Source organism: Sparus aurata, chromosome 8, assembly GCF_900880675.1.
Source record: "Sparus aurata chromosome 8, fSpaAur1.1, whole genome shotgun sequence".
Classification (NCBI taxonomy): domain Eukaryota; kingdom Metazoa; phylum Chordata; class Actinopteri; order Spariformes; family Sparidae; genus Sparus; species Sparus aurata.
This window is the reverse complement of record NC_044194.1, coordinates 17,518,689-17,534,682: the sequence shown is the minus strand read 5'-3', so window position 1 is coordinate 17,534,682 and position 15,994 is coordinate 17,518,689. Positions and strand designations below refer to the sequence as shown.

General features: G+C 41.4%; 1 protein-coding gene across 1 annotated transcript in view; it reads right to left on the bottom strand.

Moving 5' to 3' along the window:
• The window catches only part of srpk2 (SRSF protein kinase 2), a 75,916-nt gene extending 60,294 nt beyond the window's left edge, over positions 1 to 15,622 (bottom strand). The window contains 2 exon segments of the mRNA XM_030424773.1: positions 15,178 to 15,244; positions 15,499 to 15,622. Coding sequence (XP_030280633.1) covers positions 15,178 to 15,244; positions 15,499 to 15,514 — 83 coding nt within the window. The 5' untranslated portion in view covers positions 15,515 to 15,622.
• Between the last annotated feature and the right edge of the window lie 372 nt (positions 15,623 to 15,994).

Here is a 15,994-nt window from a genome sequence, read left to right as displayed (position 1 = left end):
AATGCTCGTGTTCATGTGTAGAGACCCTGGTGATACTACAAGCAAAGTTTCATGCTGTGTCAAGCCTTCTTTGTCTTTTAAAAATAGCAATTTTTCATAGTATAATCATAGTATTGCCCCTAGCACTCCCATTGAAAATGGTTTTGACCAAAAACGAAAATACAGTCAATCCTAAAAGTGGCACCTTCGTCCTAATTATGCTTCTAAACAAAAGTTTGACTGGGGTGCATTCACAAAAAGACCCTAGGTTGCATTTTGGTGAGAGTTTCACTTTAAGGCAACAAAAAAAAACACCTTTCCATCGTGCCTGTATGGTTTTAGGGGACAAAACTAATTTCAGATTTAACCAAAAACTGCACTTGCATAAGTATTTAACATTAGTGAGTCTATCAGATATGTATGAAAAAAACAGAATTATCATGAAAACAGAATTATCATGAAAACAGAATTATGTGCCACTGTCATAGTCTGCTGCAACACTAGGTTGTGTGTTAAAATAATTCACAACCACAATTATGACATAGACAAAGCTCAGATAATTCATCAAAAAATAACCATGCTTTTGGCGGAGTAACAGTAAAGGATGTTTGCGTTGCATGTCAAGAAAACTGCATCACACTTTAAGAACGCGAAACACCCAAAGGCGGCACTTTATGCATAAAGAAAGAGGAAATTAAGCTGCCAGTGTCACCTCACTTTTTGTCCCCTTCATAAGTGTGAAAATGTAAAAAGAAAAAAAGTACGTCTACTTTGTCTTAGTTGCCTGAGGTCTCAGTTAAAAACAAACTCTGTTTTTTGTTTGTTTTATTGTTTATTTAAATGATAATAGGTGATGTAAAACAACCAAATATTTTGAGAATTTGACATAACATCCATCAGTGATGTAATTTCATGAGCGCAGACAGTTCCTCCTTCCCAAATAGCCAGAAGGTGGCAGTGGAGGGTGACTGTGTGGTGTTCAGCCTCCCCGACTGTGAGAAGCTCCTGTCCTCACAGAATTACATGCCCTATTAATGTCTTCCCTTCCTCCTTCCGTGATGACCCACTGGCCTGCAACTGCAGAGCTGGACTTACACTTCAGAGGCATTACACGGGAGGAACAAATCCTTGCCTCTTGTACCTCATTGAAAACAAATCCTATTTGGACCACACACACTCTGAACATGTGAATCCCTCCTTTTAATTCACTCTTGTTCCATCTCCTCATTTCAGTCTCATCGACTCGGTAGATTTGCTCGGATCTTGTGCTCTCCTGGCTAAGGTCCTGGGAAAGCTGGGGGAATATCCTTAACGAGCTCACACTCCCCTAGTCAGACAAACATCTCATTTAAAGAGCTAAATCCAATGGAAAAACCCACCTTGTCGGTTCCTACAACGAGCCACGAGTAGATTTAAGGAGCTTGATAAGTGTTGCCTGGCTGTCAGAGCTTAAAAAGAACAACCACTCAATTTGAGCTTTGTTAAGTGCTCAGTCCAGAGGCAACCTGATGGCTCACAAAACCAGCACACCTATAACTAATGACTGTTGAAACGGTGAGTTTAAACTGCGAGCGCTTCCTACTTCTAGCCTACTTCTACAGCTTATTGAATTAGCCAGTCAGCCAGCAATAATACTGGTACTGTGGCCACCAGGGAGGAAATCATTCCCACTTAGACACCACAGAGGAAGCAGCTTATATCATTTTACAATTCAGTGTATTTCATTGAATGATCTGTGAGGATCATGGCTAATCAGTCTGACAGCATGAGTCTATGTACATAAATCTCATTTCTATTCCTGGTTGGGATATTCATTCTAACATTATTAGATTATAGACAAAGATGTAGTAAAAATGTAGTCACAAATTAAGACTAATTTTAACTCTGACACATCAAGTTTGACAGACTGAAACATGATCTCCTATATGTAGCTAGATGACGTTAAAACACATAACAGCTGCATTAAACAGTTTTCCTTCTGGATTATGGTTGCACAAATCAATTAACATCGATGATGTATCAATTAAATGACTGTCACCTTACTCTGCAGTTCGCAGCAGCTCTATGGGGCAGCATCTTTCAGCTTTGGTTTATAAAACCCCATGTACGCTACCTACCCAGCATCAAATGGCAGACAATCCAACAACTTAAGAGTCAATTGCTTGTTTGATACTGACAGCATTGTCGGTTCTTTCTATTGGTCTAACTTATTATTAATTCCCTCATTTATTCCTGATCAATAATGAGTAAGTCGAGCTGGCTGTAGCCTGAGAGATAGCTGGAGCAAAAGTCTATGGCAGGGGTACTCAAATACAAATCTTAAAGGGCCACAAAGATTTTTTTCACTGACTCAAAGGTCCATGTACTGAGGTTGGTCAGGCCACATGCAATAATACTGTAATATTCAAAACAAAATGTCCTTTTCATTCTAAACAACAAAATACGAACTAAAATAAAATGTAATTTCCATTTTAACATAAATTAAAATACATAGTTGAATATTTCCTCTTTTTGTTTGCCTTCAAACATTGTGTCCATCACTTCAGTCATGCATTATTTTATTTCATTGTGACATAGATGTGACAAGGATCCTGCTTGCAGCTTGATATGACGATTTCAGTGCATTTATTGGTGTTGTGCTCATCTCTGAATTTTGAGGAAATGTCTCTTCAAAATTCCTATGCTTCGTCTCATAATGCCGTTTCAAATTGGAAATCTTCATCACAGCTTCTCCTGGCATATTGTAACGCCCCTTGTGGACTGTGGCGCAATGACTCTTGGGTATTCTGTTGGTGTTGGTGTAATTATGGTTCATGAATGTGTTTGTGAATAAGATGATATGAAAGATGGTTGTGGGTTAATTCACGTCATTTGTTCTGTGATTAAATGGTGTTGAGTTTTAACAAGGATGATACAAATTTTGGCACCGTGAGTAAAAGGGTGTTTGCCGGGAGAAACTCCCCGTCCGTTAGACTGAAATACATGATGAAACTTGCTAATACCTGTTAAACAACGTAAGTGTGTGTTATTATAGCACTGTCAGATCCGTGGGTCTTGTCCTGGTTGGAGGAAGAATGAATGCAAATTTTAAGTTACTATTTCTATGAGTTGCTGATTCTCACTGTCCACTTTGTTATAGCAGTTTACTTGGAAAACGCCATTTCAATCTCTTGCCACCGGCAAAATGTGAATACGCGAACTGCTCCGAAAACGAAAGTGAAAGTTAAAAGTTGCGATCGCAGCGGTGAGTGACCCAGCTGTATGTGTATCGTTGGCATGGAGACAAGTCCCGGTGTACACGTGCTGACCCAACCAAAACACATGATGAAGAAATAACAGTTCGGGGGCCACAAACAGGAGGCTGGCGGGCCGGATGCGGCCCAGGGGCCGCCTATTGAGGACCGCTGGTCTATGGCTTATCTCAAATGAGAGTGTTTTTTTTATTTAGGATTTCTTAGTCAAGGAAAAAAAGGAGAGGAGTATAACCCACAAGCAAGAGGGACTGCAACAGCCCAATAGGTTGGTGTGTTTACTGGGGAAACTACCTATGTCAGCATTGCCACTAAGTAATGGAGAAGCTAGAAAATGAGATGCTACCAAGTGCATTCTGCATCACTGCAACAGTTACATTTCTGGGGGATGGTGCACATCGCTATAGCAAGGTACCACAAATTGACAGAACACCAGCATAGATAAACACCAATGATAATCTAAATATCACACCTACATTTATCAGTTGACCAGAAACACAACTACAAATGAATGATAATGTAGCTGGATGTGTAAATAGGAAACAGTTTTGCATAGTCAATTTCACAAAATACGTATATGACAATGCTGTATTTAAAGCTTGTTGTGCTGCCCCCAAGTGGTCATAACATCAACTAATGCACGTGTAAACAAAATGCAGGCACATATGATATGGTGATACGAAAACAATAGCAATCAAAACATAAATTTTCACTGTTACAATATATAATTTTGCTCAGCTGAGACTATACAGTCGAGTGCTGCAGGATGACATATTGTTGGTTCCACCTCACAATCCTGACATGACAGTCGGTGGGTGTGGATGGTTTCTCCGTGGCCTTCATAACAAAGTGTAAGAAACAAATACATATCTCACTCTGGTTCCTGCCCTGTATCAAGCTGCTAAAGACAAGCTGTGTAAATTGTTGTCCCGCAGGTCTGACTTGTAATGACACATTTCAAAGGTTGTGACTGACTCTGGATAAACATAGCATACACAAACCAAACATAGACCTGTAGCAGTCTACATTGGTCATATTTGTATGTAAATGGGAATTTTGAGCTCTCAAACCTGCTTCTACATTCAGCTGCTTGCCATTCAGCGACCTATGCGCTTTCCCCCTTGTGTCTAACGCAGCAGTTTTTACGAACCCTCATTTCCTGCCTTCAGCTGCCCTGTGGCATCCTCTAATAATTCCCTCTCTCCACTTTCCTTACTCACTCTCTCCATCCCCGGCTTTCCTGTTGCTATTGGTCGGTCAGACACGTGTTCACACATGCAAACTCTCCTTTTCACCCGTCAGACCTCCTCTCTCTTTTTCTCTCTTCATCTTTTGCTCCACCTCTCCAGCCTTCAGCATGCCCCTCGCTGTTTCTCCCCCTTTTTGTCTCCCTCACTCTCTCTCTCTGTCTCTCTCCTTCTCTCTACATGCAGCTCACATGCTCTGCTCTCAGCACCCGCCATCAGTTCCATCTAGCCAGGCTGCAGTATTGATGAAGGAAGCACAATTGAGTATTACAAATCTGCCTGCCAAAGAGGGACTCTATACCATACATTACATATACGTCATCAATCCACCATGGCTTACTCCTTTACCTAGGACGTCTGGCCAAATCTAAGACACAAGGCAAGTGGTGTTTATCCAGAGCTACAGTAGATGGACTCCTCGGGGGAATCTATTAAGTTCATTAACAGGGAACCTTTTGCTGACCACTTGCTAATGCACAGAGGATCATTTGTCTTAGCAGCAGGCTGATCTTATACGTGACCAAAAACAAAGGTAAATAAATATTTTGCCATTAAGCTCAAAGATTGCCTAAAAGCAATAGTTTGACATTTTGGGAAATGTCATATCTGTTTGTTGAACATAAAGCTTGACTCAGCAGCTTGTTTTATAGCTTAGGATAAATTCAGGCAAAATGATTTGCAGTTTTACAAGGCAGTTGTGTGTTGACAACCAGCTGCTGGTTGGAGCTTCGTATTAACAGACAGATTTGAGGATGGGCGATATGGTAAAAAGATTATATCTGGATCTATTTAAATGCAATCAAAATCAAAAATTTAGAGTATGACTGGCACTGTAGACTATACCCAGACTTTTAATAGCTTGTGAATTTCTTTCTTTGCACCTTTTAAACACAATATACAAGCTCTTTTTTGGCACACGCTTCTCAGCTGCCATGCCATTAGCTATTACTCACATAACATGCTGCATTATTTACAACACATCATCAAAGGAAGAGCCATGTAAAGTAATTTGTCTAATCAGCACAGCCATCAAGTTGGCTTTATCACTCTACTGATATCTTGATGTGGTTGGATCTGCTGGTCAATGAGGTTATGTGAAGTTTGGAAACATAAGCACAAGGACAATAAATATGAGATCTCTACAATTCACCTTAAATTAGATTGTGGACACCTTCAAGAACGTAGCAGCCCATATTTTCTAACCCTATCGCCAGAGTAATGCATGGGAGGAATTTCATTGAGTGGATAATTCAATTATGAAAAAATATCTCTGATGTAACATTAGTCTCTCTTAGTCTACATTGAAAAACATGACATTAATTTAAAATGTCTGTTGCGCATGTATGGCTGCTGCATATCTAACTTTAACGTACAGCAGTTTCCAAAGTCTGTGTCAATGTCTTTACTTCAGATTTTCAGGAGTCAATCGCGCACACAGATAGTGACCCTTCAATGATGATGATTGACTTATTGGCATATCCTCCATGCAAAAGGGTGACGTACTCCCCAGCGTGGTTGGTGGAGGCTGCTCAGCCATCAGCAACTATTCAGCCGATAACAATAGATTGAAAAAGGTTAATCAGCAGCGCCGACTGATCGGTTGACCTCTAATGTTATATAACAGTGTACGTACATATGTGTTAATTTATCGATGTTATTGATGGTGATTTTGTATGCTGTTATACGGTTAACTGACAATGTTGATTTCTTCATGAACCTTCTTCAGTTGTATAAATTGTTAACACTAAAAAGCCTCAACAAGTTATTTAAATCTTAACAGACTCCAGCTTCAGCTTCCTCCCCTGATGGCACAAGTGAGTAGTCCCTGTCTCTCTCTGCACAGTGTTCTAGCTGGCTGCCTGCTCTCATCTTCATTCAAACACTACATACAGGCTGGGTGAACCCCCTGACAAAAACCAATGCAGTTTACAGTGCAATGTGTGGGAACATTAGTCGGGCTAGAGCCAGCTCATGTCATGCAGAAAGGTCTCCAGCGCTTAGACGGGCACTGCAAGCTGACAGATATATAACCCAGGAAGAGTATTAGCATTTAGACTCACTAGTGCTCTGCCTGGGAAACTTATGACTAATGAATACTATTATACTGGTGTCCCTTTATATCACTTTCACACTCACAACCCCAGCATGTTTTGGTATGCTGTTCCAGATTAATTTATTTCTATCTAGGAGGAAAACTCACACCAAAGCCTTGGCCAATGAAACTTGCTATGAGCCGTCAGCGTCTAATATGAGAAGCAGACACATTTACAATCTGTATTCAACAAGACGGCTCAAACGTTTGATCCTTAATAGAGGGTGGACTGTTGGGTCGACCTGAGAAGATGTATTTGGTTAAAGGTCAATAAAAGGGCTGCAAGTTTTCAAAACTCCTTCAGTCATATATATCTCTACCCGAGCCTCCATTTTTAAAGGGCTATGTGCAGAAAACCTTATTATTTTGCAGCCATTACAAAGGTGCTCCCTCTACTCTCTACTCTAACTACTGCATCATTGTTGTGCCTGTAATCATGGTGACAAGGGCTCGCTCTGTTATTATTGCTACTGCTCTACTAGAGTCCTACAGCCACTGTTTCTATGGCAACATGCACAACAAAGTGCATGATGGTCTATTTATTTTAAGTGACAGCCCAAACTCAATAAAAGGGTGAGATGATGAAGTGAGGAAAATAAATGACAGTGTGAAAGCCATGAACCGTAACTGAACGAATCCAGTCAGAGAAAAGAGGCCGGCTCCCGCGGCAACTTGCAAAGCACTTGTGTTTTTGTTGGTGTTAAAGAATTCCAAGGAAAAGCAAAGTAGCGGGGTGGAGATCAAAATCTGACTTCTTACGGCATTTACCTCATAAGAAGAACCCAAACATGTCTATAAAGGCCTCTGCTTCAGGCTCAACTGGTTTGGTTCACTTCAGTTACAAGAAGATACCGTTTTGATAAAAAAAAGAAGAAATCTTCAAACACATATCAACTTTCTTTTTCTTCTTTTTTGTCCTTGCAACTCTCCATGCGTTTCTCCATTTTTGCTTCTTCCTTTCCCCAGCGTTTCATTGTTTACCCACTGACATCACCTGTAAGTTTGTTGATCACCATTTCAAAGTCTCAGGTTTGGTGTTATTGCCATCGCTATCTTGGTTTCCTGGAGCCAGATGTAACCATATTTATATCCTGGGTATATCCTTTGGATCAGATGGTACGTGTCAACAGTAACTTTATCTAACATGAGGGTATGTCACGCTTACCAGTTTTGATCGCTTGACTGAAACAGGTTAAGCTATCTGACAATCACACAGATACACACTGGATGCCCCTGAACTGCATATAGTGACCAAATCAACTTGATGTAAATGTCTCCCGTAATGCGAAACTCGTCCACCAGATTGCATCGCACAGCCACTTGCATAGACAATGAACTGAAAGCATGGAAACAACGGACGCAGTGGACACGTACCATAACTGACAACCCAAGCTGTGGTAGCGACTTATCAATCACAACATAGATTGTAATCAACTATACTACAAGTTCCTTTTTCTCATCAGCTGAAATATACATGACCTGATACATCTGCAATTAGCTAATACTGCAGGCTAGCTATGAGTATGTTAGAAAGACAATATGAAAGGATGCAATGATCACATCATTCATTGATCAACAGCAAATGATTTGCTTGCTATTTCGACAACTTATTTAACAACTGTTTAAATAAAACACCTAACTGCAACCTCTCAGTTGTGAGCATTTGTGATGCTAAACTGATAATCTTTTGGTTTTGGAGTGAAAACAAGACATATGAAATGGTCATCTTGAGCTTAAGGAAATTTAGGATTTTTTTAGACAAAAATTTGATTTAGTTCCTCAACCTGTTCGACAATACAAAGATGACTTTGGCCTTGATATGAGACCATGCGAGTAAGAACAGGTTTAGTGTAGGCTCATTAGCGAGAGGCTTCCAACGCCTCAACTCCCGTCATATACAGTATCTCTGTCGCTTACAAATACAGACTGACTCAAACACACACACATACACACACACACACACACACGTGTTTACAATAACAGTAACCAGATCAGCGAAGTGGAGACACAAATCTGTCGATGAAATAAAGAGATAAGATCAGGTTATTATGTGCAAGTGATATAGCCTCAACTTCAAAGGACAACAAGAGTGAAAGTTGGACAATGAAAAGAGAAGGTGTATCAAAGTGAACTAGGTATGAACTTTTCTTTGGGCCACAACCAAGTTCAAAGCATTGCCTACTACTACTCCTACAGACCCTGCACATCAATACCTGCACACACAGACACAAACACACACACACACACACACACACACACACACACACACAGTCAATATTGTGCTATTTTTGTACACGTGTACAAGAACAAAAAATACCATAGCACAACTGTGTTAACAAATCACAACTGGTGTCTTTGAATGTTGCTGGCATCGCCTCAGCCTGGTACATTGTTGCTGTGTTTGGTCAACACAGTGAACAGAAGTGCTGAAGCTGGAAAAAGGCTTTGAAGACCAGACTTGTAGCTGCGAGGCCAATAGATTGGTTTCATGCTAACAAATGTGATGCTGTTGGTGCTGATGATGATCTTAGACGTCAACGCAACACTGAGCATGTGTTCCCTCTCGAAGTGCGCATGAATCAGCTGCAAACATATCACGTTGCTTTTGTGAAAAAAGTGAAATTGAGAAAGTCCTGAAGCACAACATTCATCCACTCAGTCCCTGTCAGTCTCATCTGATCAGTGGTGTCTGAGACACTGTGACAAATAAAAGATGACTGATCCATCATCCCCCACTAATAGATTCAGAAAATAAACAACTGTCAATGTGTGACCACTTGAGTGAATCTGCCAATAGACTATTTACATTTGCCTTATCTAATCATAAATGTTACAGGTTCATATCATTACATGTCTCTTTTACAGCCTCAGAGAGCTAGTTCACCATCTTAAATTAGCCTGTTATCATGCTAATATTAGCTCATTATCACCAAACCAAAAGTATAGCTGAAGCTGATGGGAATGGCATTGATATTCAGGGGATCACCAAAGATAGTAGAATTGATCATGTAACAAAAATCATACATCTATCACAAATTTAGCATTAATCCATCAGGTGGTTGTCAAGATGTCTGCCCAAAACCTAAAAATGTTAAGCTGCAGGTGACGCGATAGGAGAATCAGTCTGATCAGTCAGTAGAATTCATCGTCTGGGCACCATGAATGTCTGTACAAAACTTTAAGGTTTGAGACCTATCAATCCAGAGTGTAGACTGAGCTTATCAACTACTGTGGCTAAAAAACAGATCCCCAAAATTAACCTCAATCCTTGAGACAAAATGAGAGGTGCGGAGGTATCTAAGGGTAAATGTATAGAACAGCCAACAGGACAAACCGAACCCCTCCCGCTTATTACACGGTTACTTGCCAACACGAAAGAAAACTTGACACAGTGTGTCTTTTTACAATTTATTTGTTACTGTTCATAGTGTTTTTCCACAGAGAAATATAGTTCGCCAAACCGACGCCGTTTCGCTTCTCCCTCTTCGCTGCTCCCTCTTCGCTGCTTTCCTCTCTTTTTCTTTTCTTGACCGGTGACGACAACTCAACCTTTTACCAAGAGTTGAAATCACCGTATTTTCCAAGAATATTACAGTTAATGTGAAACTCATCCATACTAGTGGAGTAGGAATACGTTTTTTCTGATATGAAGTAGACTACAGATCAGCTGACGTCGCTTAGCGACCGAAGACTTTAGATTTTAGAGCGCGGAGTGCTACGAAATACGTGAATCAGAGGCAAAAAGGCCACTTTCCTTGACAACGGTCAAATATGCTTAGCAGCAGTCAATTATACGAAAATAATTGACTGCCGAAGGTTGGGAACGCCCATTCAAGTGAATGGAGCATTCTACAGCATTAAGTAGAGCCGTGTAATAAAAAGACCTAACGCCTAAGGCATTCAGTCTTGATCAACAAAATCCAAGCTAAATGAAGCTGCTGTACTAGCTATGTTCTTTGAACAAAAATAACTGATCTCTGGAAGGTGCAGAGGAAATAGACATTCTGTGTGACGAGTGACTCAGATCAAAACCTGGCTCTTCAACCATAAACTTCAAGAAATACATCTCATGCACATAGGTTGAATCACTGTGACATCCCGCTTACAACAACAACAGACGCTACTGGGACGACAGCTGGCAACTGATTTGCATTGCTGAGATGTGTGAAATTTCCAAACTTATCCAATTCTGTACTAACGTTAATGAAAGTGTTGTTATTCATGAAGAATAAAAGCATTGAACATGCATTTTAGATGAATGCGATGTACACATTTGAAAAAAAACATAATAAATTGTGTGTAAGAGATGTGTGATGCAGCAGTTTTCTTACCAGATGTTATTTTAAAACACACATTGTATCAGACTTTCTGTTAATGTAACTTGTAAACTGTGATTTGTTGCTCTTTTCTGTACACGCGACATCAATTGCATGTCTGTCCATCTTGGAAGAGGGATCCCTCCTCTGTGGCTCTTCCTGAGGTTTCTTCCATTTTTTTACCCTGTTAAAAGGTTTTTTTTTCCATCAACATGTGAAGTTTTTCCTCACTCGAATCGAGGGTCTGAGGACAGAGGATGTTGTTCACTGTACAGATTGTAAAGCCCATTGAGGCAATGTGATTGTGATTTTGGGCTATATAAATAAAATTGATTTGATTTGATTTGATTGTGATGTGCACCTCCAACACACAATTTGACATATTTTACCTAATGAGATTACTTCTTAGGACAGTGTTGGTGTATACAGACCTTTTGTGTCATTTCCTGTCATGTCTCCAGTGCTGACTCTTATAAATACCCCAGCCCAATACAATACACATAACAATAAATGGTTTTGCTGAACCATTTATTTTATTACTATGTGAACTCACGCAAGTCCACCATGATTGTACCAAATGTCACCCTGAGGAGAGGATTTTTCAAAAAGAATAACTAAAAACACTGACGTGGATATGCTTTGTGGTGCTGATATAACAAGAACAGACATACCAATGTAATCAACGACATCACAAACACACAAACCCTCCTGTGTGTTCCTAGTAAGAGCTCAGCGTGACACCATGATCTGTTCCTCTAAGCTTTAGTGAAATCTCTCCTCCTTCTGTGCTTGTTGGCCAGACTGAGCAAGGTCAGGTCAGATGTCACACAGTTTGGGGGTTGATGAAGATGGGGAATGTTTTTATGTTTGCATGCATGCATGCATGCATGTGTATGTGTGCCTGAATGAAATAGTTCAAACATGGGAAGTTGTATCAGTTTTAATCACAAGAGATCAAAGTCAAGAGACAGTACACTGACTGGAAATTTTTTTTCCTGCTAAGTACACATCGCTCTGAATGTGAAGGCCTATCTGTGTGTGTGTGTGTGTGTGTGTGTGTGTGTGTGTGTGTGTGTGTGTGTGTGTGTGTGTGTGTGTGTCTTTGTTGGAGTTTCTGAAGACAAAGCTCATCTGAACTGTGTGAAGCCCTTCAGCAGAAGCCTGGCATGACTCTGGATCAAAGTAGATCACAGCCTTTAAGAATGAACTTCCTCTTTGAAAGTGAGAAAGTGTATAGTGCGCACTTACACTTGGCCCAGTTGCTCTGTAACGTGCTGATGCACAATTGACCCTCCTGCCCAGTCCCTCCCACTGGCCGAAAAAGGACCTGAGCACGGTTACCTCTTGTACAGACATCATCATATCATAGCATGGTCGCAGCACAATGTGTTCACAGAGAACATGACCTTACAGTCTTTTTTGTGGTTTACTATGTGTCATTTTTGTCATAAACGGCTCTGATGTTTCTTTATTACTTAAATATGCAAGGAACCATAATACACATGATTACTCTTAATGTCCACGTTGTGCCCCCGTGCTCGTGCTTGCGCATGAGCAACCATACTGTGCCAAAGCACACCTCTGCCAAGCGTGACAGGGCCAAGGAAATGTAATGTGCCTGAGCATGGTACGGAGCGCTCAGACTAGTCAAACAAACTTGACTTTGGGGGTCAAGCATGCTTAGGCATGGTATGGATTGCCGAGTGTGAGTGAGTGAGAAAAGTCAACTGTCAGAGAGACAAAGAGTGTGTGTGTGTGTGTGTGTGTGTGTGGTGGTGGTGGTGGTGGTGGTGTGTGTCTGTGTGTGTGTGTGTGTGTGGGGGGGGGGGGGGGGAATGCTAATATTGATTTATACCACCAAGCGTTCTGTTAGGTGTTATTTCTTTCCCAACACCCATGAAAACATTGTATGCTGCCTATCATTATCATTTTATATGTTGTTCTAATTGAGTAGCCAGAAATCTTATTAATAGCCTTCACCGAATCTCATAAACTGAGATACAATGGTTCCACATATCTGTAATTATACATTAGAAGCACCATATTGAGAGGAATCAAATAAAGGGTACACATACATAATTCAATATGTGAAAGAATTGTCCAGCCTTTCACTGATGCTACTAATAAAATCTGAATTATAGGCCTACATCTGTGATTGAGGAATGAATGAGCATGAGTTATTGTATGTAAGAGATGGAAAACATATGAAAATGGTACAAATTGAAGACTCATTATTGACCTTTGAAATAGCAGTTCGGCATCATGGATGGAAATTTCTATATGTGAAATGTACATTTTCACATATGAATTACAAAGATTAAAATCATGACATTTGGCTCTTTACATGTAAGTTCCCAATTCACATATTTTCACATGCCACTGGCTATTATCACATTCAAACTAAAATTCTAACACGTGAAAACGACAAAAAGTCACATGTGAACTCGACATTTTCACAAGTACTTGGCTGCTTTTCACAGAGGAAGAAACAATTCCTCATAAGAAATTTGCATTTTCACATGTGAATTACATAAGTTTATGTGAGACTGGCCTTTTTTTCCAAATGTGGATCAGAATTTACACATGTGGAAACAGCTGGGGATCGTACAGATAACATCCAGAGCATCTCAATGACAACAAGCTAAAACAACAACCTTGTTCTCAGAATTTTTTTTGTCAAACTATAAACTGATCCCATGATGTTCACTGCCTTGAGATAACTGTTCATCCATCTTATCAACAGTGTTTACAATGCCGTTAAATTCAATCAGGCCTGAAGTTTCATTCTTATGAACATGTGAAAACATCTGCTGGTATGAGCTGATGCAATTTGCTGTGGTTGGCAGTTCACTGTGCTTATTAGCTGATTCACAGAAAACCAAGCTGGCTTTCAGCATCACAAATGTGAGAATGTGATGTTTAAATGATCAAATTTCATATAGTTTGAGGGCTCTGGTTTATTTAAAGCTATTTAGGACATTGCATTGGGCTGAAAATAAACAATTTCTTTGAACCTTTCTAAATGATTAATCTATTGATCGAGTAAAGAGTGACCGGATAAATCAATAATGAATGTAATAGTTAGTTGTAGCCTTACAGTGTTGTGAATAGATTCAAGAATAATCTTGATTCAAGAGTCATTTTATCAGAGTCACTCATCTTCTCGTCATGCCTAATCCTCATAAGAGTTAAGCCCTACTGTATAAATCCCAGCATACACTGGGCAGAAACCAAGACCATGTCGTCAACATGTCACCAACCTGAGGGCCGCCACTGGATTCAGTCTTTATTTACCAGATAGCTGCAAACACAGCATGCAGATTTTTTCACCCCTGGCATGATGTTTATGGTGCTTTAAGAAAGAAGATGCTTCGATAATGGACTTTTTTTCATGCACACATCTGTTTGTTGTATTTCAGTGTGCAGGTGTTTGGGAATTCCAGCACATTCCTGCAGCCCCCTGGGGTGGTCACACGGTTGGTATCACCTAATTGATGCCTTCTATGGCTGCCGGTGACGTCGCTCCAATAGCATCATGCCATGAAGAAAAAGCCCCCACTCCCACTCCCCCCACACACCCACCCAACCCCAACTCCAATTCGCATGCACTTTACAGAGCCACTGCGCTGCTCACACGCATGCCGGGGAAATCACGCAGAAAACACCCGTGCGTCGTCCCTGCAAAGAACGCCTGACGAAACGACATGCACACACCTGGAGACAATGTTCCTACAAAAGTTGCATAATCAAACACCATGTGAGAGATTTCTCAAATAGACCAGAAATAGATGGATGGATGTGTTTTTACTCCTCATCCGCCTGGCAGTGCCATCACTAGTGCAAAAGGAAAGGAAGGAAATGAACTGTCACATCTGTCAAACCCCCTTTATGCAACCACCCCAGTCCAATAATCAATCAAGAGGGGCCATCAGACACAGAGCAGAATTATTAGGTATGGAGCTGACGAGCTGTGGATGCAAATGTTGCAGGGAGTCAAGTGGGAGGCGGGGGGATCCGTGGGGAGCTCATCGTCCAGAGACACCCAGTCTGACTCCTCCGACGTAAATGGCAACTTCCCACATTACACAGCAGCGCGTCTGTTGGATGAAAATACACGCCTTTCGCCATATGTGCGCACAGTCTATACCGCCGACGCACCGGCAGCAGCGCCGGCGTCACACGGAGAGGGGACCCGCTGCCAACAAGCCAAACCCCGGCAAACAAACACTTCACGTCCACTCTCACTCTCACTACGTCGCACTGTCACCGGCCGCCGCCGCCGCCCCGCTTACCTCCGATTGTGACCCGCTCTGTCTTTCTTCCCCTTCGGCCTCCTTTTTCTGGCCTGGATGGCCATCACTGCCGGGGTGAGGTTGCGTTTATCCACGGGCAAGACCGACGTCCGAGTCCGAGTCCGGGGAAGGGTGTAGGGCAGGGGGGAGAGAGAACAAGCACACATCATAAGGCTCTGAGGCTGGCTGGCACGGGTCATTTAGCGTCTTTTTAGCACGTCCCAGGCAAGCTAGCTACACACGTAACTTCCTCCACCTCACACATTCAATAGAAGCAAGAGTGCGGTGACATGTCCGAGTGAGAGGCTGAGGGATACGCACCTTTCCTGGAGCTCATGTTTCCTCCTCTTCCCCTCAGCAGGAGCGGGCAGCTCGCTAGCAGCAGCAGCAGCCGGAGTCTCTCTCTCTCTCCCTCTCCCTCTCTCTCTCTCTTTCTCTCTCTCACACACGCGCGCGCGCACACACACACACACACACACAGCCACAACCTCTACCTACAGAGGGCACGCGCTCCCTCTGTCGTCTGAGGCGGGAGTCGCGTGCAGCCCTACACGTTTCTACTTTGATTTAAAGTTTAGCAGCAGATTTTAATTGGTTGCAGGCTCTTCTTAATGAGCCCATGTGTCTTTAGTGGAATGACATGATATCAAATGTAAAAGCTGTAACAATTTAAAATGTTTGTAAAAAAAAAATTTAAAAAAATGTCAGATAGATATATTATGGCTGATACTGGGAAATTTGTATTATCGTCTATTTATCGGTATTGGTGAAATACTAACCGATGAATATGGCGGTATAGTAGCAGTTAGCATTTTTG